The 26559-nt window shown below is 34.0% G+C and overlaps 1 protein-coding gene across 1 annotated transcript; it reads left to right on the top strand.

Annotated features, from left to right (window-relative positions):
• The first annotated feature begins 1294 nt into the window (after nt 1–1294).
• TEX43 (testis expressed 43) lies at nt 1295–10312 on the top strand. Its single transcript, XM_051982533.1, has 3 exons — nt 1295–1447; nt 2175–2283; nt 10024–10312. Exons 1-3 carry the CDS (start codon nt 1365–1367, stop codon nt 10231–10233), a joined length of 402 nt encoding a protein of 133 aa, XP_051838493.1. The 5' UTR covers nt 1295–1364; the 3' UTR covers nt 10234–10312.
• Nucleotides 10313–26559: the final 16247 nt, after the last annotated feature.

Genomic DNA, 26559 nt, shown 5'->3' with positions numbered 1-26559 from the left:
AAATTCAGGACTTTCTAGCTTGACTATACCACCAGCTACTTCTGTTGGATATTCTAATTTACACCAAAAAGGGTATGGAAATAAAGCTGAAAAGGTTGATTGATTAGAATCAGATAGCTTTAAATGCCAGGATAAGGAGTTTGAATTTTATCTTATAAGCAATGGGGAATCACTGAAAGTTTTATGCTTTAAGAAGATTTCTCTAGTAGCAAGGAACCATTTACCAGCTGTGTGACTTTGGACCAATCATCCAAGACACATAGATTCAATTTTTAAAGCATTTAAATACCTATTTCTTACAATATATTGTGCTAGAAACAGAGAGACAAAGACAAAAGGAAAATATCTGAAAAAATTATCAAAGCATATAGCATAGTACTTGGCCAATAGTAAGTTGTGTGTCTGTGTATATACCTTCCTCTAATCAAGATGGGATTTGTTTTCTAATGTATTATTCTCATTTCTCTATTTGTTTAGATCTCTTACAAAATCATTCCTGGATTTCCCCAACTAGAACTGATAGCTTCCTTCTTCATATTTTTTCATTCTTCTCTCAAGTCACTATGCACTTTTAATATTTTTTATTAAAAATTGTTAATTCACATTTTTGCTGTCTTGCTCATATAATTCAACAGTATAGACCCAATATAACAATATCGGAATGCAGCAGTTAACTGGTTTATGTCAATATTGTTTTAAATAAATATATATATATATTAATTTACATATCTAAAAATAATAGAAAAAAATAAATGAATCATTTCTGCACTTTACTAGAACAGAAGGAGCTAAAGCCAGTGCTTTACTACTTAAAACATATCTTAGCATTATGAAGTGACTAGCTTACCACTGCTCCAGAGAATCCCAAACAAAATCAAAGCAAAACAAGAGGAAAAACTCATTAATATAAATGAAAATTTGAAGGTCAAATAAGAGAGCAAAAAGAACCGTACACAAGTCACTAGTTAGTTACCAATTAAACAATATTTTGTTTCTTATCAAGCACATTCCCCTTCCCTACCATGTCTTAGAATGATTTGAGTGTCTGAGAAAAGGAAAAGTAACACAGTTTTTCAACCAAATTTTAGTACTTATGTTTGAACTTGTATTAGAATAATTCATACAAATGTCTTATTTTTTTCATCCTATCCTATAAAATCCCATCCCATCCTTGCTCTAGAAAAGATGTCTCAGAACTTGAAACTCTACAAATCTGTTGCTATTGGGCTGGATAAAAATTGCCATGGAAACAGAAATCCCATCATTCCATCAGGAACTCCAAATTCATCACAGAGAATGTATCAGTGAGCAAAGATCTTTTTAGTCAGTGGCTGTTGGGAGTTTGCTCTAGAGGACATCTAGTGATGGACGCTGCTTCAACAGGAGAAGATAAAGAATCTTTTACACCTTTCATTTCCTGTGATAAAAAGGATGAATTTGAGAAATGGTGAGAAAATAAGGGAATTGTTAGAATGAGATTGTCCCTGAAAAGAACAGAGAGAATATCTAAAACAGAAATTAGGGAACAGTTTGATGACTCTCTGGGCATCTAACGCAAAAGACATTACTTCTGAAGTAGTGACAGAAAATATTCAAAGAATACCAAGAATTAATTATCCCAAACTCTATGGATTATATAGAAACTAGATTAAGACTTTTTTGGGGAACAAGTTATGGCTTCCTTTGGGAAAGAGGAGGAATTACATTAAGGTAATTAAAATTCTTTATCTTAAAGGAATTAAATTTGTGGTGTGGAGTGTAGGACCTAGGGAAAATTAAGACCTTCACTTCCTTCTGAATTCACTGTTCCTCCCCCACGATTTTGCCCCAAATAACATTGGTTTAAACAAAGGCAATTTTCAAGGTGAAAAGATAATATCCTACAGGAGCAACTCCGTCTCCTCTATCTTGTGATAGAATGCAGCAGGTAACTGTTTCATTGAATCTATTTTTAGCACATAAGAATTAGTTTTTGTTTTTTTTTCAAGATACCATCTAGAAGCAACTTCTTTTCTTTTATGTGTCTTACTTTCCCCACCCCCAACACCCCAAACTGGGTGGTTGCAGCATAACAAAGATCAGACATTTGCCATCGGTTTCACTGAACCTTAGGACATTGTATTTCAGTGTATTTAATTTCTAGATATCCTTTTTTCTCTATCTCTCTTCTCCAGGCCTAACCGGATCCACTTGCCAAGATTTTCTTTGAAACAAGGGCTAATTCCCAGGCGTTATGTGATGAACTGGAAACAAGACATGAAATTCAGAAAAGTTCATCTAAAGGTATTTATACACAACACACACATATATATGTATATGTATGTGTATATATGTCTATATGTTTGTATATAAGAGTGTGTGTTTGAGTACACACATATACACAAACATATTTAATTAATAGTTATATAATTATTACATAGCTGATTTATATATTCAAATGGAATGTGTAGACATAATTTAACCATATTTCAATACTTGAGCTCTTATAACGATCTAAGATGCATTTTCATATCCTAGTAAGTATATTAAAAGTTTTAATTTGTATAAGTAAATGGAAGAGTAAAGAACAATTTAATTCAATTCAACAGTATTAAGTACTTATTATCTACCAAGGCCCTCTGCTAGGCACTGGGTGTACAAAAACAAAAATAAGTTCTTGCCCCTGATGGGGCAGGGAGAGAAGCAGATATCACAAACAACAAGTTGGGGATGAGGAAAGGTGTTATATAGAATGGATCATAGAGCTGGACTGAAAAGGGATATCTAATCTAATTTCTTAATCTTTATATTTAAGGAAACTGAGATGGGGAGGGGGGTTAAGAGACTTGCTCAAGATCACATAGATGCTCAACATTAGAGATTAAATCCAAACCCCAGTTTTATTAGCATTTAAACTGAAATTTGAAGACAACTACAAGTTTCAAAAGGTGGAGGTGAGAAGATGGAGTACACCAGCCATGGACTACACAGATAATGTGCAAATTTGGGGGTTTAGAAGATGAACCCCAAAATAATGGGTTTCCAGGCCAGTGTCATAAGATATCTTAAGAGAATTTGTAGATTTAGACCTCCAATTCAAGAGGTAAAGATTTTATTACACTATTAGTAGCAGGATAAATTCTTTTCTCAATAGTATTTTACTTTTTCAATGCACTTAAAGAGTGTTTTTAGCATTCATTTTTGAAAGACTTTATGTTCCAAAGTTTTCTCTGTCCCTGCCTTACCTTCCCCCTCCCCAAGATAGCAAGCAATCTGAAATAGGTTAAACATATATACGCCTTTTAAACAAATTTCCATATTTGGCATGTTATACAAGAAAAATCCGACAAAAAGGGGAAAAAAAAACATAAGAAAGAAAAAACAACCAAAGGTGAAACTACTATGCTTCAATCCATATTCGGTCTCCATAGACTCATCTCTGAACGTAGATGGCATTTTCCCTCCCAAGTCTAATTGGAACTGTCTTGAATCACTCCATTGCTGAGAAAAGTCCATTCTATCATAGTTGATCATCACATAATCTTGTTACTGTGTACAATGTTCTCTTGGTTCTGCTTGCTTCACTAACCATCAATTCACATAATTCTTTACAAGCTTTTCAGAAATGAGCTTGCTCATCATTTCTTATAGAACAATGATATTTTATTAATATATATACTATAACTTATTCAGTCATTACCAATTAATGGGCATCCACTCATTTTCCAATTCCTTTCCAATACAAAAAGAGCTGCTAAAAACATCTTTGCCCATGTGGATCCTTTTTTCTTCTTTTATGATCTCTTTGGGACACAGACTCAATAGTGAGACTGCTAGATCAAAAGGAATGCAATTTTATAGTCCTTTGGATATAGATCCAAATTGCTCTCCAAAATGGTTGGATCAGTTCACAACTACATCAACAATACAGTTTTCCCACTCTCCTCCAATATTTATCTTTTGCTATCATCTTAGCCAATCTTGAGTAGTATGGAGTGGTACTTCAGAGTAGTCTTAATTTGCATTTCTTTAATCAGTAATGATTTAGGACTTTTTTTTTTTTTTTGGCAAAGCAATTGGAGTTAAGTGACTTACCCAGGATCATACAGCTAGGAAGTGTTAAGTGTCAGAAGCCATATTTGAACTCAGGATCTCCTGATTCTAAGACTGGTACTCTATTCACTGCACCACCTAGCTACCCCACATTTTCTTAACTGATTATAAATGACTTTAATTTCTTCATCTGAAAATGTTCTAGTCATAACTTTTGACCATTTAGCAATTGGGGAATGACTTGCATTCTTATAAATTTGACTCAGTTCTCTATATATTTTAGAAATAAAGTATTCATCAGAAATGCTGACTATAAAAATTATTTCCCAGCTTTCTGCTTCCCTTCTGATCTTGGCTGCATTGACTTAGTGTAAAAACTTTTAAAATTAATGTAATCAAAATTATCTATTTTCATTTCATAATGTTCTTTAGTTCTCTTTTTGGCCATAAATTCCTCTCTTCTCCACAGACTGACAAATAGATTATCCTTTCCTCTACTAATTTGCTTATATCACCACCTTTTCTCTCTAAATAATGAACCCCTAGATCTGATCTTGGTATAAAGTGTGAGGTGGTGGTCAATTATTTTCTACCATACTATTTTTCAATATTCCGTGGTCAAATAAGGAGTTCTTATTACAGAAATTGGAATCTTTAGATTTATTAAACAGTACATTATTAAAGTCATTGACTATTATATCTTATGTATGTAACCTATTCCATTGATCCACTACTCTATTTCTTAACCAATACCAAATGGTTTTGATGACTGCCACTTTATAACATAGTTTTAGGTTTAGTACAGTTAAACCACTTTCCTTAACATTTTTTTCCCACTAACTCCCCTAATATTATTGTTCTTTTGTTCTTACAAATTAATTTTGTTATTATTTTTTCGAACTCTTTAAAGTAATTTTTTGGCAGTTTGATATGGCATTGAATATGTGGACTAATTTTGATAAATTGTCATTTTTATTATGTTAACTTGGCCTACTCAGGAGCAAATGCTATCTTTCCAAATGTTTAGATCTAACTTTATTTGTGTGAAAAGTGTTTTGAAATTGTGTTCATATAGTTTCTAGGTTTGGTAGGTAGATTCCCAAATATTTTATATTGTCTATAGTTATTTTAAATGGGGTTTTTATCTTGCTATTGGATTTGTTGGTTGACATGTAGAAATGCAAATGATTTATATTATTTTATATCTGACAATTTTGCTAAAGTTGTTGTTTCTAGTAATTTTTTACTTCATTGACTAAATATACCATCATATCATCTTCAAAGAGTGATAGTTTTGTTTCCTAATTGCTTACTCTAATTCCTTCAATTTCTTTCTAACATTTCTAGTACAATACTGAATAATAGTGATAATGAGCATCCTTGTTTCACTCCTGATCTTAATGGGAATACTTCTAATTCCCATTACATCTAATGCTTGTTGATGGTTTTAGATAGATGCTATTTATCATTTTAAGGAAAATTCCATTTATTCCTATGTTCTCTAGTTTTTATTAGGATTGGGTGTTATAGTTTACCAAATGCTTTTTCCAGAAGGCTAAATTCTCTCTCTCTCTCTCTCTCACACACACACACACACACACACACACACACACATGTACATACATGTATGTCTTTAAAACTAAATATAAAATAAGAAAAAACAAAATAGAAAAAGATAAAAAAGGAAAAATTTTTTAAAAACCACAACATAGTCATGTACCCAGCAGATCATTAGGGAGTATTCAAAATATTTAACAATAAATTTCAAGAAACATAAATAATAACAGAAGATATATTCATGACTGTCAATATTTTCTTTGCTTTCTTGTAGATTATTCTTTTGTTCTCTGCTGTGCACTTTTTACTTTATTCTTTTTTTCCCTACCTCCCCCAGGAAACTACAATTAAACATGGATGTATTCATATATACATATTTTTCCCCCAATACATATATCCATATACATACAAACATATACCTACATGTATACATACACACATACATATATACAGACACATTTGACCATATGTAAATATGCATCTAAAACAATAATATGGCTGACATATAATGCAGATTTCTCTTGTAATTATATCTTTAAATTTGGCTTTTTCTGATGTTATGTCACAGTTCCCTTTTAATGTCCTGACCCAGTTTCTCCATTGTCCTTTTTAGTTACTCTGCCTCAGATTATGACCTTTCCCTTTTAATGTTGATGAGATAAAGTTTTATATCTTAAGGCTATAATCATTCCTTCTTAATGTTTGACAGGATAAAGGCCTATCCATTTTAGACATCATTAGAATATTAGCAATCTCTCCAGTACCTCCCTCCATTGTGTCATCCTAGGTGCCTCCCCCTATTAGGTTATCCCCATCCAGGTACCTCCCCCATTATGTCATTGTTCTTGTTATCCTATAAAAATCTTTCTGTCCCAATACTCAGTTCTGGATTCTTTGAGATGATAGTCTTGTTCAGCCCTGAGACCAATCACGGATCCATTTGGTCCCAGTATCTCTCTCCATTTAATAAACTATTAAATTGGTCTCTAATCTCTGTCTTGCTCAGTTTCTCCGGCATTACGCTGAGATCAACTATTACTAGTCCTTCCTTTTAAAAATTTCTATTAATTTCTACTCCTAATCCTTGTTACTGTCTTTGTGTATATCTCTTATTCCTATCCTTGTTAACTCTTCTACTTTAATTCTACTCCTTAATTTATCTTACTGCTTAATCTCTCCCAATCCATGGATCCCTCTCTATCTTCTCCTTCCTTCCTTTCCTTCCCTCTCAACAAAACTTATACCACTCACATTAATCTAAACACCTTTTTGTATCCCACTTTATTGAGCCATTTATCCCTTTATTAATCTATATACCTTATCCCAGTGCCATAAATCTATACATCCTTCTATAGATTTTGGAGGATGCTATAACCTTCAGGTTATATATCAGGTATCTATATACACATACATACATGTGTTCTATCACTCCAAGGCATTGATTATTTCTTGAATTATTGTGTCAAGGTTCTTTTTTTTTTGGTCACAGCTTTCAGGTAATCCTATTATTCTTACATTTCCTCTTCTTCATCTGTTTTTGAGATCTGTTGTTTTTCTTATAAAATATTTTACATTACGTTTTACTTTTTCATTCTTAATATTTTGTTTTATTATTTCTTGGTCTCTTACGGCTTCCCCTTGCACAATTCCAATTTTCAAAGAATTATTTTCTTGTTTAAAACTATCTCATTCTCAAGTTGGTTGACTTTGTTTTTCATAATTTTTTTTTCTTCAGTTTTTCTTCAATCTCTCTGATTTTTGAAGTTTTTTTGAGCTCTTCTATAAATTATTTATGGACATGTGTCTAAAGTTACTTTTTTGGGTAGAAGAGTGTTTCTTTACTTCACTATCCTCCTCTGAAGATGAACCTCTATCATCTTTATTCTCATAGTAAGGTTCTTATAGTTGTGTTCTTTCTTCATTGCTTGTTTGTGGGCTTGTTTGTTTTTTTATATGAGTAGTACTAGTGTAAGCATCTCTAACCCTGGGGTAGGAGAGGATCTTGCCTCTACCTTCACTTCAGCTCTCCCCTCTGACCTGGGACTCCAAACCAAAAGCTCTACCCTCCTGCAAGTGTCCACAGCCAATAGTGTTTCTGCCCCACTGCTTCTAGGTATGCTGGTTCCTTCTCAACCAAGAGGTGTCTCAACAGCAGAATAAACAAGATTTAGCAGCTGATTGGATATGTAGCCTGAGAAATAGAGGAAAAACTGAGAATGACATCAAGTTTATCAATCTAGGTGATTGGATAGATAGTGGTACCATTGAAAAATGTAGGAGAATTAGAAATATGGATGGGTGGGAAAATGAGTTCTGAGAAAGTATTTTATAAGAGACAAAAGAGCATTAGTTCTGGGGTTACAATACTTGGTTTAAATTTCATTTCTGATAATTATCACTTATATGGTTTTGGACTCAAATCTCCCTGGGCTCCCATTTACTCTTACAGACTGGCCTAGCTGCTATCTGTGATCCTTTGCAGCTCTAGATCTTTGATTCTTTGATAATTTTGAACATAAAATGTTTGAAATGCCATTGATATGTTCAATGGAAAAGTATAAACAAAGATAGGACGCAAAAGTTATTTCTATCTTTATCTCCACTTTGAGAAATCAAGCCCCCCGCATATGGTAATTTTTGGAAATAGAAGCAAGACTCATTGTGTTGAAGAGCACAATATAATACCTACATTTTTAAATACTGTTAGAGTACAATGGTAAATGTTAGTGTATTTTAAGGCAAAACTTGACAATTCAACCTATTCAAAAATTTTGCAAATTATTTTTTGTCATTTCATTTTTTAATCAAAGGTGATTTTTAAAAAGCAAAAACACAATATGGAACTTATTCTGCTTAATTTTTATCTGTAATAGGGATTTTATTTTTCTTCTTACATAAGAGCAGGGGGCAGATTTTCATTAATTGAAAAATATAAAAACTTAATTTAAAAAACTATGAAGACCCAGAAGCAGAGATTTCTGTATCTTTCTACAAATGGAAAATATATTGCTGCATTGCACATATGAAACTTGAACTTTTATGGAAAAAAAAAAACTCAGATTTTCATACTGAGAAGAGATAGAGGTATAGCAACACTTGTCTTTCTATTTCCAGCCTAGTGACTGGCACATAGTACAGATGCTTAATATAAATGCTTATTGATTAATTTAATCAATAATTAATAAATAATAAATAATATATTTTCTATAGTTGGATAATTTTAAATATCTCAAACTTACTAGAAGTTAATTTTCTATAAGTCTGCTTTGCTAAATCAAATTAGAGTTGTACATTTAGAAAGCAATCAAACTGAAAACTGATCATATTCTTTGATTCAGAATAGCAATGCAATGGGATAGCTACATTCCCAGAAGTTCAAATATGGTCTCAAACAAATAATACTTACTAGTCGTGTGATCCCACCCAAGTCATTTTATCACAATTGTTCCACAAAAACACAAAAACACGGACTAACAATGCAGGAATGTCTTTTTCCATTACATAATAGTAATCGTTTATTCAATGATGTCCAACTTACTTTGCTGCTCCCCTATGCTAAGAGTTGGACTGGGGAATGATGAAAAAGGTAAAGGTGAGGATGGATAGCTCCTGTTAAGAGAAACCTTACTACAAGTTGGAAAGAAGGCAGGGGTATGATAATGACACCAGATCTGTCTACTGAGTCTTCTTAACCTCCCGTAGGAAGATGTGCCTCAGTTTAGTTTCGCCCTAGTCTCTATCCCAGCACTGTTATTTCTAAAGGATACAAGTGGCAAATGATATGAAAAAAAGAGAGAATATCCCAGTCTATCTCTTTATCTTCTCTCCAATTATACCCTGTGGTATATTAATAGTTTTACAGTCTTTACCTCTTTCCCAAGAGGCATATTTTCCCCATTAACTTTTGTGTCCTCAAGTTTTTCCAAAGTTCTCTTTTACTAGAACTATCTTTAAAAGCTGGCTTAAGATTTGTTTTTTAATGTTACTTAGCTGGGACACTTTTTTTAAAGCTTGTGTCGGGAATCAAAAAGCTAGTTGTACTTCTGGGAATCAAAATGATGAAAAAAAATTATTTAGTCTGAAGGAGAGAAGACTTGAGGGGAAGACTATAATATTCAAGTATTTGGAAGACCATCATATGGAAGGAAAGATTAGACTTGTTCTGCTTGATTTTAAAGGGCAAAACTACAATACATGAAAAGATGATTTCTTCTTAATAAAAGGCAAACTTATAATTAAATTTGTCCAGAAGTAGAACAGGCTACCATAAGTATAGACATTGAATCAGTTGAAAGTAGACATTCCTACTTCATTATAGATTCTACTAGATAGATTGATCTCTTAAAGTTTCTTTCAATTCTAAATCTGTTTCTAGAAATCTTTGGTATACAAAGCAAGTGGTCATTTGTATAAACCTGTTGTTTCTTTCCTCAGCATGCACAGCTGGGTGGGATCCACGCTGGTCCTTTGGAAGAAAGTCTGTTTCTGGAACACAGTGAGAGACTTTGCCATGGGGAAGATCGAGAAACTGTCTTAAAGAAAACTTCTCCCCATGTAAAAATGGCTGATATACCTTTATATTCTCCTCTTTCCAAATACCAAAGCACTGTTATTTCTCAGGGATACAGGCGGCAAATGATATGAAAAGAAAAAAGGGAGAATGAAATTGTAGTGTTCAAATAAAAAAAAGGGGGGGGGAATAAAATTGTAGTGTGCAAATCAGTCTTTTTTTTGTGTCATATTTTAATTTTTATTGATATTTCCTAGTATTTGTCTTCATAATTAGCTATTTTGTTAACTTATGAATTGCTTGAGGTGGAAGAGAGCTAAAGTTCTTCATTTAGTGTCTTTCTCTCATTTTTAAATAGATATATAAAACTTCATAAAGCCTATTAGCCTAAAGCATTTACATTGTCCCCTCTAGGACTCTCTGGGAGTTTTATTCCCAGTCCCTACTTTGTCACAAATTTAAAATGTTTTATAGGTTGGGGTGAACACTCAAGAGCTGCTATTCTTTTACCCTGACTTCTCTGTACCTAGACCTCAAATCATGGATGCTAGGTGGTGTAATATTCTCTCTAAAATGCAATGTTCTAGACAATTCTCAGATGAAGAAATTGAAACTATTTCTAGCCATATGAAAATATGCTCCAAGTCATTATTAATCAGAGAAATGCAAATTAAGACAACTCTGAGATACCACTACACACCTGTCAGATTGGCTAGAATGACAGGGAAAGATAATGTGGAATGTTGGAGGGGATGGGGGAAAACAGGGATACTAATACATTGTTGGTGGAATTGTGAATACATCCAGCCATTCTGGAGAGCAATTTGGAACTATGCTCAAAAAGTTATCAAACTGCATACCCTTTGATCCAGCAGTGTTTCTACAGAGCTTATGCCCCAAAGAGATACTAAAGAAGGGAAAGGGACCTGTATGTGCCAAAATGTTTGTGGTAGCCCTATTTGTAGTGGCTAGAAGCTGGAAAATGAATGGATGCCAATCAATTGGAAAATGGTTGAGTAAATTGTGATATATGAATATTATGGAATATTATTCTGTAAAAAATGACCAGCAGGATGAATACAGAGAGGATTGGCGAGACTTACATGAACTCATGCTAAGTGAAATGAGCAGAACCAGGAGATCATTATATACCTCAACAATGATACTGTATGAGGATGTATTCTTTTTTCTTTTTTTTTTTTTAAAAATAACTTTTTATTGATAGAATCTATGCCAGGGTAATTTTTTACAGCATTATCCCTTGCATTCACTTCTGTTCCGATTTTTCCCCTCCCTCCCTCTACACCCTCCCCCAGATAGCAAGCAGTCCTTTACGTGTTGAATAGGTTACAGTATATCCTAGATACAATATATGTGTGCAGAACCGAACAGTTTTCTTGTTGCACAGGGAGAATTGAATTCAGAAGGAATAAATAACCCAGGAAGAAAAAAATGCAAGCAGTTTACATTCATTTCCCAGTGTTCTTTCTTTGGGTGTAGCTGCTTCTGTCCATCTTTGATCAATTAAAGCTCTCTTTATTGAAGAGATCCACTTCCATCAGAATACATCATGAAGATGTATTCTGATGGAAGTGGATTTCTTTGACAAAGAGATCTAAGTTTCAGGTGATCAAGGATGGACAGAAGCAGCTACACCCAAAGAACACTGGGAAATGAATGTAAACTGCATTTTTGTCTTTCTTTCCGGGTTATTTTTACCTTATGAATCCAATTCTCCCTGTGGAACAAGAGAACTGTTCGGTTCTGCACACATATATTGTATCTAGGATATACTGTAACCTATTCAACACGTAAAGGACTGCTTGCTATCTGGGGGAGGGGGTGAAGGGTAGGGAGGAATTGTTATCTAGGATATACTGTAACCTATTCAACACGTAAAGGACTGCTTGCTATCTGGGGGAGGGTGTGGAGGGAGGAAAAGTTGGAACAGAAGTGAGTGCAAGGGATAATGTAAAAAAAATTACCCAGGCATGGGCTCTGTCAATAAAAAGTCATAAAAAATAATAAAATAAAATGTAATGTTCTCTGTTGAGGTTTTCTTGAGGTCTCTGGTAGCAGCCTTCATTTCAGTTCAGTAATCACCACACAAGTAGCCAGGGGTTAAAGTACAAATCCTTTATTGTCTCTTTCAAAGTCCTATCTCCTTCACTTGGGGCTCAGTTAGTTTTCCAGAGGCCTATCTCTCTCCTTGGTTCTGAGAGCTTGAGCTCCTGCCTGCCTTCTCTGGCTTCTGAATCTCCCTGATTCCAAAGGTTTGTGTTTCAGCCTGCAGCCACCACAAAAGTGGATGATGAAATGAATTTGTCTTAGCCTCTGAGAGCTTCTAATGCATTTGTCCTTTCTGGCCCTGAGAGCTTCTAGCTTATATGCCCCACAGGGTATGTACTAATCATATCACTAGGAAACCATGATTTGTTATAGGATTAAATCAATGCTAAACTAGATTTAACCATTGTCTCCTCAATTTCACTTAGTATCTCTTTTCAAGTTCTGACCCATAACATCTCCTTGTAGGATTAAATCAATCATATTGGAGCCATGCTAAATTAGATAACTATTGTCTATCAATTTCACTGACTTAGTACCTTGTAAGAATCCTTTGTTTCAAGTGCAGAGTTCTGGCCCATAACAAGGTGGGACTATCGACAATTCCATAAGTCCGTGTACTAGAACATCATGAAGGGATTTTCTGACATTGACTGAGCTACATTTAGCAAGATCTGCTTGTGTCTATAATCATAGAGAAATCTAACTTCCTAAAGAAAGGAAGATTATTGTCAAACTTGAGAATGTCAGACTGGATCATATCAACTTCATATATTAGAAATATAAGCCGCTAAGTGAAATGAGCAGAACCAGGAAATCATTATATACTTCAACAACAATACTGTATGAGGAAGTATTTTAATGGAAATGGATTTCTTTGACAAAGAGATCTCAATTCCATTTGATCAATGATGGACAGAAGCAGCTACACCCAAAGAAAGAACACTGGGAAATGAATGTAAACTATTTGTATTTTTGTTTTTCTTCCCAGATTATTTTTACCTTCTGAATCCAATTCTTCCTGTGCAACAAGAGAACTGTTCGGTTCTGCACACATATATTGTATCTAGGATATACTGTGACATATTTAACATGTATAAGACTGCTTGCCACCTAAGGGAGGAGGTGGAAGGAGGGAGGGGAAAAGTCGGAACAGAAGTGAGTGCAAGGGATAATGTAAAAAGTTACCCAGGCATGGGTTCTGTCAAAAAAAAGTTGTAATTATGAAAAAAAAAGAAATATAAGCCAAAATGTGTTTTTCCTAATAGCCTCTTCTGATTCTGCCTTCCATAAATTTGTCAAAGCCTTTTCTTTGGCTTATTCTTTCAGTTTATATTATTTCTTGGGGCTTTTTGTTTTCTGCTCTCTGTAGGAAGTACACTAATGTATCTATAAAATAATGAGATTAATTCTGTAGGCATATAAGAAAAAAAAATCATCTCATTGGTTTTAGCTCTACTTTGTACTTTTAAATTTTATTACAAATATGCCTGTGGGAAGAGAGGGGAAGGTAAGAAAGGTGCTGAGAGAGAGAGATTTAGTACAGGAGCATCTGGGTGGCACAGTGGATAGAGCACCAGCCCTGAAGTCAAGTAGATCTGAGTTCAAAGCTGGCCTCAGACACTTAACACTTCCTAGCTGTGTGATCCTGGGCAAGTCACTTAATCCCAATTGCCTCATGAAAAAAAAAAGAATCCAGTACAGAGTGAATTCTGGCTTCTTGCTTTAAAATTATGCTACTAAGTATCTCTCTCTCACCACCTTTCTTACCTTCCCCTCTCCTCCCACAGACATATTTGTAATAAAATTTAACAGTAATTGGGTAAAATTATTATTTTAATAAACTGAGCTGCAAACTCTGGAAAGATAAAGACTAACATTTCAAAAAAAAATTAACATTTAAATTTTAAAATTTCAAGAGACTTCCAAATTTCCAAAAGAGTTTTGTGCCATTGCCATTTGCCCCACTATTGAATTCTTTTGAGTTTCTTCTTGTCTCTCTCCAGAGAGACTTTTCAAATCTTACTTTACCAGAAACTCTTTTCATTCCTGATCATCTTGAGCTCAGAAGAAATAAAATCTCAGAATCCCAGGGTTTTTAACAAATTAGGCCTTCACCAGGCCTCCACCTTAGGCCACCCCCAGAGAAGGTAAGGGAACAGACATAATTTTTGGATAATTAACAATCATTTTGTCCTATACTGTGGTGTTTTTCTTTAAAATATTAATGGTTCTCTCTGGGAGAGGGTTTCTCAGGGAGGTTTTCTGGAGGCAGCCTTAATGTCAGTTAAGAGTAATAATCACCCAAAATGCAGCCAGCTGGTAAAAATGCAAATGTTTATTTTCTCCTTCCAAAATAGCTTGATTAGCTTAGAGGCCTATCTCTCTCTGCTTGGTTCTAAGAGCTCTTGCAACTTTGTCCTTTGCTTTCTTCAGCCTCCAGCCAACACCAAGTTGAATCTGTCTTACCTTTAAGAGAGGGCTTCTAGCTCTCAATCTCCCTGAGTGCTCCTTTTCAATCTAATTCCACTGAATTCCCTTGACTGGGCTTATATATGATCTCTTCTGAGAGAATGGGATTATGGGTTTTCTCCCAAAGTGCTCTTTGCCCTAAGAGCTTCAAGGGAGGTGTGAATTCACAAAGTTACAAAGTTTACTTTGTGAATCTGTGAATCTTCCATATTTGTGAACTCCAATGAGTACTTAAATAATTCTTGCTTATATGAGCTCTCTAAAGGTATGAACACAAGCATTGTATCAATTAGTTCTACTTAGTACCTTTTTTCAGGTTCTGGCCCAAAACATCTCCCTGTAAGATCAGATCAATGATATGAACCATGCTAAATTAGATAATTATTGTTTCTATCAACTCTAATGACTTAACAATTTGTAAAGATTCCAACACTATACCTTTGGAAGAACGGATATTTTCAATAGATGGAAATAAACTCAGATTGGTTAGCAATTAATGAAAGAATGAATATTATAATGAGAGGTGTTTATTCTAATGAGGGACTGGTGATATAACTTTGACTATATTACTCATGGACCAAAAAAAAAAAAAAAAAGTATCTCAAGCCACATCATCCTGTATTTTTTTTTAAGATTTTATTTTCTTCAATTACATGTAAAAAACAAATTTTAACATTTGCTTTTAAAACTTTAAGTTTCAGATTCTCTCTCTTCCTTCCTTCCCAGCCTCCCACCCCCACCCCATTGAGAAGACATATATGAAGTCATGTAGAATAATTCTATAAAAGTCATGTTGGGAAAGAAAACATAGATCTTTCCTCACCCCCTCACCCCCCAAAAAAAACTCAAGAAAAATAAAGTATATATTTATATGTATTTTAATCTGTATTCATATACAATCAGTCTTTCTCTGGGTATGGACAGCATTTTTCATCAAAATTCTTTCAGAATTGTCCCGGATTATTGTATTGTTGAGAATAGAAAAATCATTCACAGATGATCATCACAATATTGCTGTTCTTTGTATAGTACATTTTACTTTGCATAAGTTGATGGAGCTCTTTCTAAGTTTTTCTGAGAGCATCCTTCCTGTTTATCATTTCTTATAGCAAAATTCCATCACAATTACATACTGCAATTTATTCAGCCATTCCCCAACTGATGGACATCCCTTCAATTTCAAATTCTTTGCCCCGAGGAAAGAGCTGCTTAATTTTTTTTTTCTGTATATGAAAATTCTTTTTCTGATTCATACCACCTCTGTCTTGGGCAATCTATCTAAAAGACTTTATCTTCCATCCAGTCAATGAACAATGAATGATTGTGGAATAAGAATTCTACCTAGATATAGTGGTCTGGGTGGAGTAAATTTTGAGGCAAACTCAGAAATGTTCTAGAGAAATTTGGGCTTTGAATGATGAAATAGAAAGGAAAAAATCTTCATTCTAATTTAATAAATGGTTATTAATATGAGAGAAAAAATCATTTCTCTCAAAGATAAACATGAAAGAATAATTATAAGAGTTTCAATAAAATTAAACTGTTTATATTCCCATATGGAAATATGATACATGTAACTCCTAAGAATTTTGTTGTTTTTAAGGCAGAGGCAAGATGGCTTTGTGAAAGTAGGGATTTGCTTGAATTCTCCCCTTAACCCCTCCCAAAACCTTTACATAATGACTCTAAATAAATTTTAGAACATCATAACTCAAAAAAAGATGGAATGGAACAATTTTTCAGGAGAGGTCTGTAGCTTCAGAGTGGATTTAGAGCGTAATCTCAGGGTAGACCTCACTAACACAGCACTACCCCAGAAAAACCAGGAAGTAGCAGTGACCTCCAGACCTGTCAGCCCACAGAGTCCAAAGACAACTCAGCAAGAAATGTTTGCCAGCCCAGGGTTGGGCTTTGGGAGCCACTGAATTAACAGCAAATGGAGCATCATCAGTGTGCTGTAGGAGGAGCAATCATGACCACAATGGCAGCAATCACCATGGGGATATGATGGTGACCATGGCAGCAACAACAACAGCTTCTGGAGATCTCAGCACAGAAATAAGAGGAGCCAGAACAGGATAATAAGAGAGTCAGAGGGAGATTTCAGGAGCTTCTTTGTTGGCACTATGGCAAGACTCTGGTGCTTTGCTCATACTCAGATCTATATACCAGTGCTGACTCACAGTACAATCCCTAAAAGGATCTCTGAAAACTGGTGCACAAAACCCCTAAAGCTGCACAAAACACACTGGAAACAGAGCCCTACTTCAACAAAGAGTTAAAAAGTCCAAGTCATAGGCTAGGAAAATGAACAAACAGACAAAGATTCTGACAATAGAAAGTTACTATGGTTACAAGGAAGAGACACACTCAGAAAATGATAACAAAGTCAAAGCTCCTACATCCAAAGCCTCAAAAAAAAAAAAAAAAAAAAAATTGACCTCAGGCCATGGAAGAGCTCAAAATGGACTTTTCAAAACAAGAGGAAAAATTGGGAAGAGAAATTAAAGTGATGCAAAAGAAAATACAAAAAGCTAATGAGAAATGGGAAAGCAGCTACAAAAGCTCACTAAGGAAAATAATTCCTTAAAAATTAGAAGTGAGCAAATGAAAGTTAATGGCTTCATAAGAAATCAAGACAATAAAACAAATCCAAAAGAATGAAAAAAAATGAATTTACATAGTAGAGGGAATGTGTTTGCATCAATTATGTTGAGATGATATCCAAAATGAAATTTAAAAACTGAAAAGGTATGAAAGAGGAATACACTTGGAGAAGAGGAAAGGGAAAAATAGAATGGAGAAAATTTTATCACATAAGCACACAAGAAAGTGTTTTTATGTAGAGGAGAAAATGGTGGGGGACTATGCTTGAACCTCACTTCAGAATTAGTTCAATGTAGAGAAATTATTTATAGTAATGTAATTTACCTAATAGAAAAAAAAAGGAAGGTAAAAAGAGATGGGGGTTGGAGAAGGCAGTGGTCAGAAATAAAATTCTTGTGAAAAGGGATAGAATAAAAAAAGGGAAAGAAAAAAGAAGAAAGAAGAAAATGGGATGAAGGAAAATACATAATAACCATAACTATGAATGTGAATGAGATGAATTCATCAATAAATGGAAGCAGATAGCAGAATGAATTAGAAACCAGAATCTGTTTTGTTTTGTTTTTTTTTACAGAAGATACACTTAAAATAGAAAGTCAGAGAGTTAAAATAAAAGGCTAAAGAATTTTAAATAGCATTTTATTTTCCCAAATACATGCAAAGATGGTTTTCAACATTCAATTTTGCAAAACTTTTTGTTCCAAATTTTTCTTCTTCTCTTCCCTCCTCCCCTCTTCCCTAGACAGCAAGCAATATCCTACAGGTTAAACATATGCAATTCTTCGAAACATATTTCCATATTCATCATGCTGCACAAGAAAAATCAGATCAAAAGGGAATAAGGATATGAGAAAGAAACAAATAAATAAATAAACAAGCAAACCACAACAGCAAAAAGATGAAAATACCACATTCAGTCTCCATAGTACTCTGGATGGGAATGATATTTTCCATCCCAAATTTATTGGAATTGTTTTGAATCACTGCATTGTTGAAAAGAGCCAAATCCATCACAGTTGATCACATAATCTCATTATTGCTGTGTACAATGTTTTCTTAGTTCTGCTCACTTCATTTAGCATCAGTTTACATAAGTCTTTCCAGGCTTTTCTGAAATTAGCCTGCTTATTTTTTATAGAACAGTGATATTCCATTACCTTAATATACCATAACTTATTCAGTCATTCCCCAACTGATGGGCATTCATTCAGTTTCCAGTTCCTCTTCAGGACAAAAAGAACTGCTATAAACATTTTTGCACATGTAGGTCCTTTTCCCTCTTTTATGATTTCTTTAGAAAACAGACCCAGTAGAAACATTGCTGGATCAAAATATATGCATAATTTTTATATCCCTTTGTACATAGTTCCAAATGAGCAGAATCTAATATGATTCAGTTAATTTTTTTTTAAGGCAAGGGTAATAATCATGGTCTCAGATAAAGCAAAAACAAAAATAGACCTAATTAAAAGTAACAATCAGAAAAATTACATTTTGCAAAGAAGGTATAAAGAAAACAATAAAATAATATTTTAAAAATTTTGATATTAGTAAGCTTTCCAAATATATAGAAGTGAGTCAAATTTATAAAAATAAGACTCACTCCTCAGTTGATAAGTGATCTAAGGCTTATATCCCCATTTCTGAAAAGGAGGAAAAAATTATGTGAATGCAATGGGATATTATCTACTAGGACATAATGAAAAAGACAATTTCAGCATAATCTATGAAGACCTATGTGAACTAATGCAGAATGAACCAGGAGAGTAATGTCATTATACAGAAAAACAACTTTGAAAGACTTTAGAATTCTAATTAATGAAGTGACCATGAGTTCAGAGTATTGATAATGTAGCATTCTACACACCTCCTGACTGAGAGGTAATAGACTAAATATATCCAATGAGGTAGAGCCAATAAAAGACTTTATTTTCCTTAACCATGCCTTTTTTTAAAGTGTGCAGAAGGTGAGTCTGGATTTTTTAGTTCCACAGAAAAAAGAGAATGCTAAGCATAAATGAGTCAGCATGACTTACAGAATGATTAGAAAAGAATTTAGTAACTTATCACAACTAGCACAATTAGTCTTTTATCTCATTGGGACATAAAACAATTGCAAATTTAGCAGAGGTGTACAATAAGGACTAGCATCCAATTAACAAGAGATGTGCAGTTAAGAATAGATATCTTTTAATGCGGAATGTTGGAGGGGATGTGGGAAAACAGGGACACTGATACATTGTTGGTGGAATTGTGAATACATCCAGCCATTCTGGAGAGCAATTTGGAACTATGCTCAAAAAGTTATCAAACTGTGCATACCCTTTGATCTAGCAGTGTTTCTACTAGGCTTATACCCCAAAGAGATACTAAAGAAGGGAAAGGGACCTGTATGTGTCAAAATGTTTGTGGCAGCCCTGTTTGTAGTGGCTAGAAGCTGGAAATGAATGGATGTCCATCAATTGGAGAATAGTTAAGTAAATTATGGTATATGAATGTTAGGGAATATTATTATTCTGTAAGAAATGACCAGCAGGATGAATACAGAGAGGACTGGCGAGACTTACATGAACTGATGCTAAGTGAAATGAGCAGAACCAGGAGATCATTATATACCTCAACAACGATACTGTATAAGGTTGTATTCTGATGGAAGTGGATTTCTTCGACAAAGAGATCTAACTCAGTTTCAATTGATCAAGGATGGACAAAAGCAGCTACACCCAAAGAAAGAACACTGGGAAATGACTATAAACTGCTTGCATTTTTGTTTTTCTTCCTGGGTTATTTCTGCCTTCTGAATCCAATTCTCCCTGTGCAACAAGAGAATTATTCGGTTCTGCACACATATATTGTATCTAGGATATACTGTAACCTATTTAACATGTATAGGACTGTTTGCCATCTGGGGGAGGGGGTGGAGGGAAGGAGGGGAAAAATTGGAACAGAAGTGAGTGCAAGGGATAATGTTGTAAAAAATTACCCTGGCATGGGTTCTATCAATAAAAAGTTATTAAAAAAAAAAAAAAAAAGAATAGATATCTTTGGGGACAGCTAGTTGGTACAATGGTTAGAGCATCAGCCCTGAAGTCAGGAGGACCTGAGTTCAAATCCAGCCTCAGACACTTAACACATCCTAGCTGTGTGACCCTGGGCAAGTCACTTATCCCCAGTTGCCTCAGTAAAAAAAGAATGGGTATCCTTACCAGAGTGATCTGTAATGAATTGGGTCAAGGAAGGGGCCCTGGAGTTTTCCTCACAAAGGAAAAACATGAACCCAGAAATTGAGCAGGAACAAGGGAAGAGTACTCACCAGATGAGGGAGTAGGATGATGGTCAGTCTAGAGAAATAAATCTCTACTGGTGTCCAGTCTGTTCCTACTGGTACCAGAGAGTCCACTGACCCAGATCCCGGTCCATCCCACTTTTGACGCCAATTTAAATATCAACCAGCCAAGGACTACTCTCTAACTTATGGATGGTCAGAATTGAACAAAACAGATCAGAGACAGGAATAAACATAAGTTTAATTTCAAAGTGAGGGAAAGGGGTTAATTTCAAAGTGAGAGAAAGGGCTTTCAAGCAAGGACATATGCTGGAGTCCCACCCTGGAAGGGGTGGTGCTTTAATGTGGGAAAATCTCCATACTGTACCAAAGCTGAATAGTGAAATATAACTCTGACAGTGAAGAGTAACAGCAATAGTGTAACAGTGTAACAAATTTTATTCATAACAGTGCTTCATTACCAGAATCCCAGTTCTGAAAATTGTTGGAGGGATTTGACCGTGACAGATCATCCAGAAGGTGAATGCAAAGAACTGTTTTTATATCAAGCATTGCTTGCATTCTGGGACTTAACCTCTGGAAAACAGGGTGTTTCTTAATATTTTGACACTATCAAAATCCTTTCCTAAGTAGAGCAATCAGTAAGTTCACCAAAAGTCCAAGCATTATTTAAGTTTAAATAAATCATTTTTTCACATGTGTTGCCAAGTAAATATTAGGGAAATAAAGTGAAAATATAAAATAAATGTGTGGTTATCTTTAAGAAAGGAAAGGAGATTATTAGAGAGAAGACTTAGGTTCTTTTCTATAACAAGAAAATCTGAGTTCAAATCCAATTTTACACTCTTGATAGTTATATGATCCTAAGGAAGTAATTTGAATGGTTTGTCTCAATTTCCTCATCTGTTAAATAGGGATAATAATAGTGTCTTTCTCTTAGGAGTGTTGTGAGGATCAGCTGAGAAAATGTTTGTGAAGGGCTGAGCAGAATGCCTGGCATATAGTAGGCATTATTATATATGTTATTATTGTTTTGTTATTGTTATTGCATGATATTGTTGATACATAATGTTTTACTTTTTTTTTTTTTTACTTTTACTTCCAAAGGAAGGGCTTTGATTAGATTGAACACATTTCTGATACATTCTTTGTTTTCAGATATTTTTGAAGACTATTTTTCTTCTAAACAACTTCATGATGCAAAGAATTTGATGAACCTCTCTAAATTGTTTTCCAAATGCTATATGGTGTGAACTACTTTAAAGTAAACCTTGAAATGCTATGTAACTGGTAGTTACTATAAAGTAGGTGCTTAACATAGGATTGATAAATAAATAAATATAGGTTACAAAGGAAAATAAAGATGCTTTTTAAAAGGAGGTACAATTTAAATATCTAGATATGGAGTGATGGAGAGCTGTTCTTAGAATCAAGAAGTCTTGGCTTTACTTCCCTTGCACTTCATACTCTTGACATACATTGGATGTGACCAAGGACAGCTACTTCACCTCTGAGAACTATAAGTACCCCTTTAACATTCTACTTTTCAGAGCAGTTGCTGATTTCCACTAATAGAGAATTTCCTTAGGGAATTTCTTACACCAATGGTGTCAAACTCAAATAGGGCTACTAAAGTACACATAAGGATTCTTGGCAGCTGCATGTTGACTTAGAAAATCACATACTGATATTATCTATGTTCTACTGTGGATAGCTAGATAGGACAGTAGTTAGAATGTCAGTGCTGAAATCAGAAAGATTCATTTATCCAACCCTGGACAAGTCACTTACCCTGTTTGACTTATTTTCCTTCTCTCCAAAATGAGATGAACAAGGAAATGACAAACCACTTCAGGATCTTTGTGGAAAAAAATCTCAAATAAGATCAAGAAGAATTGGACAAGACTGAAAAAAATGACTAAACAACAAAAATTGTATTACTTTTTTTTTTTTATTTACCTTGCTAAATACTGCCCAGTTATATTTTAATCTCATTCCACATTCAGGAATGCTATGACTTAACAATTTTGGCTGTATTTGATACCTCTTCCCAATACCAAGAAAATAACTGTGCTATTCTTATTTCCATTTTACAGTCAAATAGAGATTGAAAGACTTTCACAAAGACAGTAAGTCTGAGGCTGAATTTGAGCTCAGGTTTTCCTGAATCTAAGTCTAGCACTAAACTTTTATAGTCCCTGGTTTTTTATTGTGAATGAGAAATACTCTGTTAAAATAATTATCTAATTTAAGCCTAGGAACAGTCTGTATGGGTCTCTTTTTCTGTTTTGTTATATTAAACAAAAAGTTTATTAATAAATTTTAATATTAAATAAGATGTTAATAGCATAGTCATATCACCCTAAGCCTCTAGTTAAGAAATTCCTAACATTTAGATAAAGATTAGGCTGTTTTACTTAATTCACCTTTATATTTCTCTCTAGTTAACCCCTGGGTTTTTTATAATTGAAGCAATCAAGATGCTTTTTTCACCTTAACCTCTTCAAGGTTAAATGAGGCTGAGTGATTTTGGTCCTATCCTTAGAAAAACAAATAGAATTTGGCAACTTGTTGAGAACAAAGTACCTAATTAAACATTGAACTACATTTGTTTCTATACCTACATATTGTTATAACATTGAAAACACATCTTTCATAAAAACTAGTGAATGTAAAATTAATGAAATCTTTGTCATTAAATCTGTCTCATTCTGTTGTGTTTCTTTTCTATGTTTCTGAAAAGATCTGTATATAATCAAATTTTTGCAGATGTAGAAACATATCAAGGCCACACAAAACCATCTTAGGCTACATATTATAAAACTATAAGAATAGTTGTCTCAAGTCTTTTGTCCCACCTAAATGAAAAATTTTAAACTATCAGTTTCCAAACAATGTATAATAAAATTATCCTTCTTTATCAAAGGTCTAACCATTTTCTGAGAGAAAACTGGGTAAAAGTTCAGTAGGGAACATTAAGTTCCTGGAAAATATATTATGTTTTTTGTTATTGTCCAGTAATTTATCATGTCTGATTCTTTGTGACCCACAGCATGTCAGGTCCTTCTATTCTCCACTCTCTCTTAAAAGTCTGTCCAAGTTCATGTTTGTTGTTTCTGTGATACAATCTATTTTTCTCATCCTTGGCCATTGCCTTTTCCTTTTCCTTTCAATATTTTCCAATATCAGATTCTTTTCTAATGAGTATTGCCTTCTCATTATATGGTTAAATTATCTAAACTTCAGCTTCAGTATTTGACATTTCAGTAAATAACCTGAATTAATTTCTTCAATTATTGATTGATGTGTTCTCCTTACTGTCTCAAAAGTTTTCTCCAACAAAATTCTAAAGTGTCAATTCTGAGGTATAAAGTTGTTGTTTTTTTGAATAGTCCAACTCTCATAGCTATACATTGCTTCTGGAAAAATTATAATTTTAACTATATAGACTTTTTTTGGCAAGGTGCTTTTTAGTATGCTGTCCAGATTTGCCAGATTTAAAGAGGAAACACTTTTTTTTCCCAATAGTATTTTATTTTCCAAATACATTTTCCAAGATATTTTCCAACATTCATTTTTGTAAAAACTTTGTATTCTAAATAATATTCCATAACTTTTTATATTATAACTTAGTCATTCTCCAACTGATGGGCATCCACTTAATTTCTAGTTCATTGCCACTACAAAAAGAGCTGCTACAAATATTTTTGTACATATGTATTTTCTCTTTTTTATCTCATTGGGACACAGACCCAGTAGTGACACTGCTGGATCAAAGGCCAGACACATTTTTGGTTTGGGGGCATAGTTCAAAATTGCTCTTTAGAATGATTAGATCAGTTCTTGACTCCACCAACAATATATTAGAGGTTCTAGTTTCCCATATATCCTCCAATATTTATTATTATCTTTTCCTGTCATCTTAGCCAATCTTAAGAGATATGAGATGGTAAGTCAGAGTTGTCTTAATGAATTTCTCTAATGAACAGTTATTTAGAGCTTTTTTAATATGGCTAGTTTCTTTATTTGAAAATTGTTCAAATCGTTTGACCTTTTATCAACTGAGGAATGACTAGGAACATTTTATTCTAATTAAAAGTTATTACCTATGCATACCCTTGGCCTGATTGGTTTTTTAAGAAAATTTTTTCCAGTATAAAATGACATTTGAAATGACTAGTGTTCAGTTTGATAAATCAAAACTGTCAACAACTTTCATCTTACTGTGGAATTTTGTCTTTGAAAATACCATAAATTACAGTTTTAAAATGGTTTATGAAATATTTTCGAAAGGCAGAAAGGATTTCTGTCCCTTTTTGTATTTCTCTTTAATTAAAGATACTCAAAATTTGGGTAACTTAATACTATTCCTGAAAAACTTATACCTCAAACATAGACTTACTGATTTTTTTTCTTCTCCACTAACTAAATAATTTTAAATGGCTTCTGGGAACTTTCTGTTTCAAGAAACCCATCCTACAGAGAATTCTGGAAAGACAGAGGAGTAAGTCAGAAAACTTCAGGTTCTATAGGTTTCCCCATCCAAAAAAAAAAAAAAAAAAGACAGAACATCCTATCAAAGTGAATATAGAACAAAAGAAATAAGTAAGTCTGGGTAAAGCAGTAGTCCTCCTCAACTTGATCAGACTTAAACAAAGATTTAACTTTTAGAGATGGATGTTTGGCCTAAGTGAAGTGCAAACGCCTCCAGAGTCCAGGTAATCAAGAAATTTCAAGTCCCAAGAACATCTGAATGGAGAGGCAGAATTGTCTCTGAAAATTTCATCTCATAGACTTTGTTGGGAGTTGGATAGCTCAGTAGGGGAAGACTGAAGGACCTTCTACTGTCACTGTCCAAGGAAGCTAGATCCAATTGTGCTGATGCGATACTCCCAAATTGTGGCTGTAGGAGAAAAAGAGTAAGCATTTGCCCAGTTAGTGTGGTAACAGAGGAGTGGGATCCCTTTTGACTATTGGCTGGTTTAAGTTCCTGGTCAATGTGGCTAGGGGCCTTATCTATAAAGCTTTTGGGTAGAGAAGAATAATGCCCAAGGTGGGGCCCTTTGATAAGAACTCAGAAACATAACAATAAGAAAGACCTGAGGCCTCAGGCCTAAGACACTATTCCTCACAACTCTGGGCTTGAATTTGATTATAGTAATAAGCAGCTAAAAATAAAATAAATAAAATAAAAATGGGCAAAAAAGGAGGAAAAAGCCAATAACAGGCAGCCACTAGGGGGATAGAAAAGATCTGTTTGTATTCAGAGGAAGATAGCTAAGTTTAAAAAAAAAAAAAAGCTATTCCTTTTTTAAAGAAAAAAATCAGATGGTCACAATCCCCAAAGGAGTTCTTGGAAAAACTCAAATAGAACTTCAAAAGTCAAATAAGAGAAATTGAGGAAAAATTAGGGGAAAAAAAAAAGAGCAACCCAAGAAAATTATGAGAAGAAATTTAACCAATTGGAAAAAGAGATCCAAAAATTTAAGAAAATAACAATACAAATATATCTATGAGGGTATAAAACTCTTTGAAATTTATAGAAAAATAAGATCCGGAGGGACTAGGATAAGGCAAGGATATTAAGGGGTGTGGAGATTAATTGGAATGGGATAAAGAGGAAAGGAAAAAGTATGGGGACAGGATAAGGGACAGATCATTGGTGGGAAGGTGAACGATTCTGAATACAGTGTGCTCTATTATTATATCTGTTTTCTTGAAATAGAAATTTATTGTTCTGGGTATACATGACAATGATTTTTTCTTTTTCTGTTTTGTATTAAATTTTAAATAAATACATACTTTTAAAAAATAAAAAAGAAGAAAATAAGTCTTTGAAAACTAGAATCGGGCAAGAGGAAGCTATGATGTTATAAAAGAAAAGAAATAATAAAATAAGAGGATGAAAAAACATAAGAGAATGTGAAACATCTCACTAAACAAACAATTGATCAAGGAGAGATAATGTAAGAATTGTTGGACAACCTGAAAGTTACAAAGGCCACCATCTCCCCTCCCCCCCCAAAAA

Source organism: Antechinus flavipes, chromosome 1, assembly GCF_016432865.1.
Source record: "Antechinus flavipes isolate AdamAnt ecotype Samford, QLD, Australia chromosome 1, AdamAnt_v2, whole genome shotgun sequence".
Classification (NCBI taxonomy): Eukaryota; Metazoa; Chordata; class Mammalia; order Dasyuromorphia; family Dasyuridae; genus Antechinus; species Antechinus flavipes.
The sequence above is the reverse complement of the archived record's forward strand: the minus strand, read 5'-3'. Positions and strand labels throughout refer to the sequence as shown.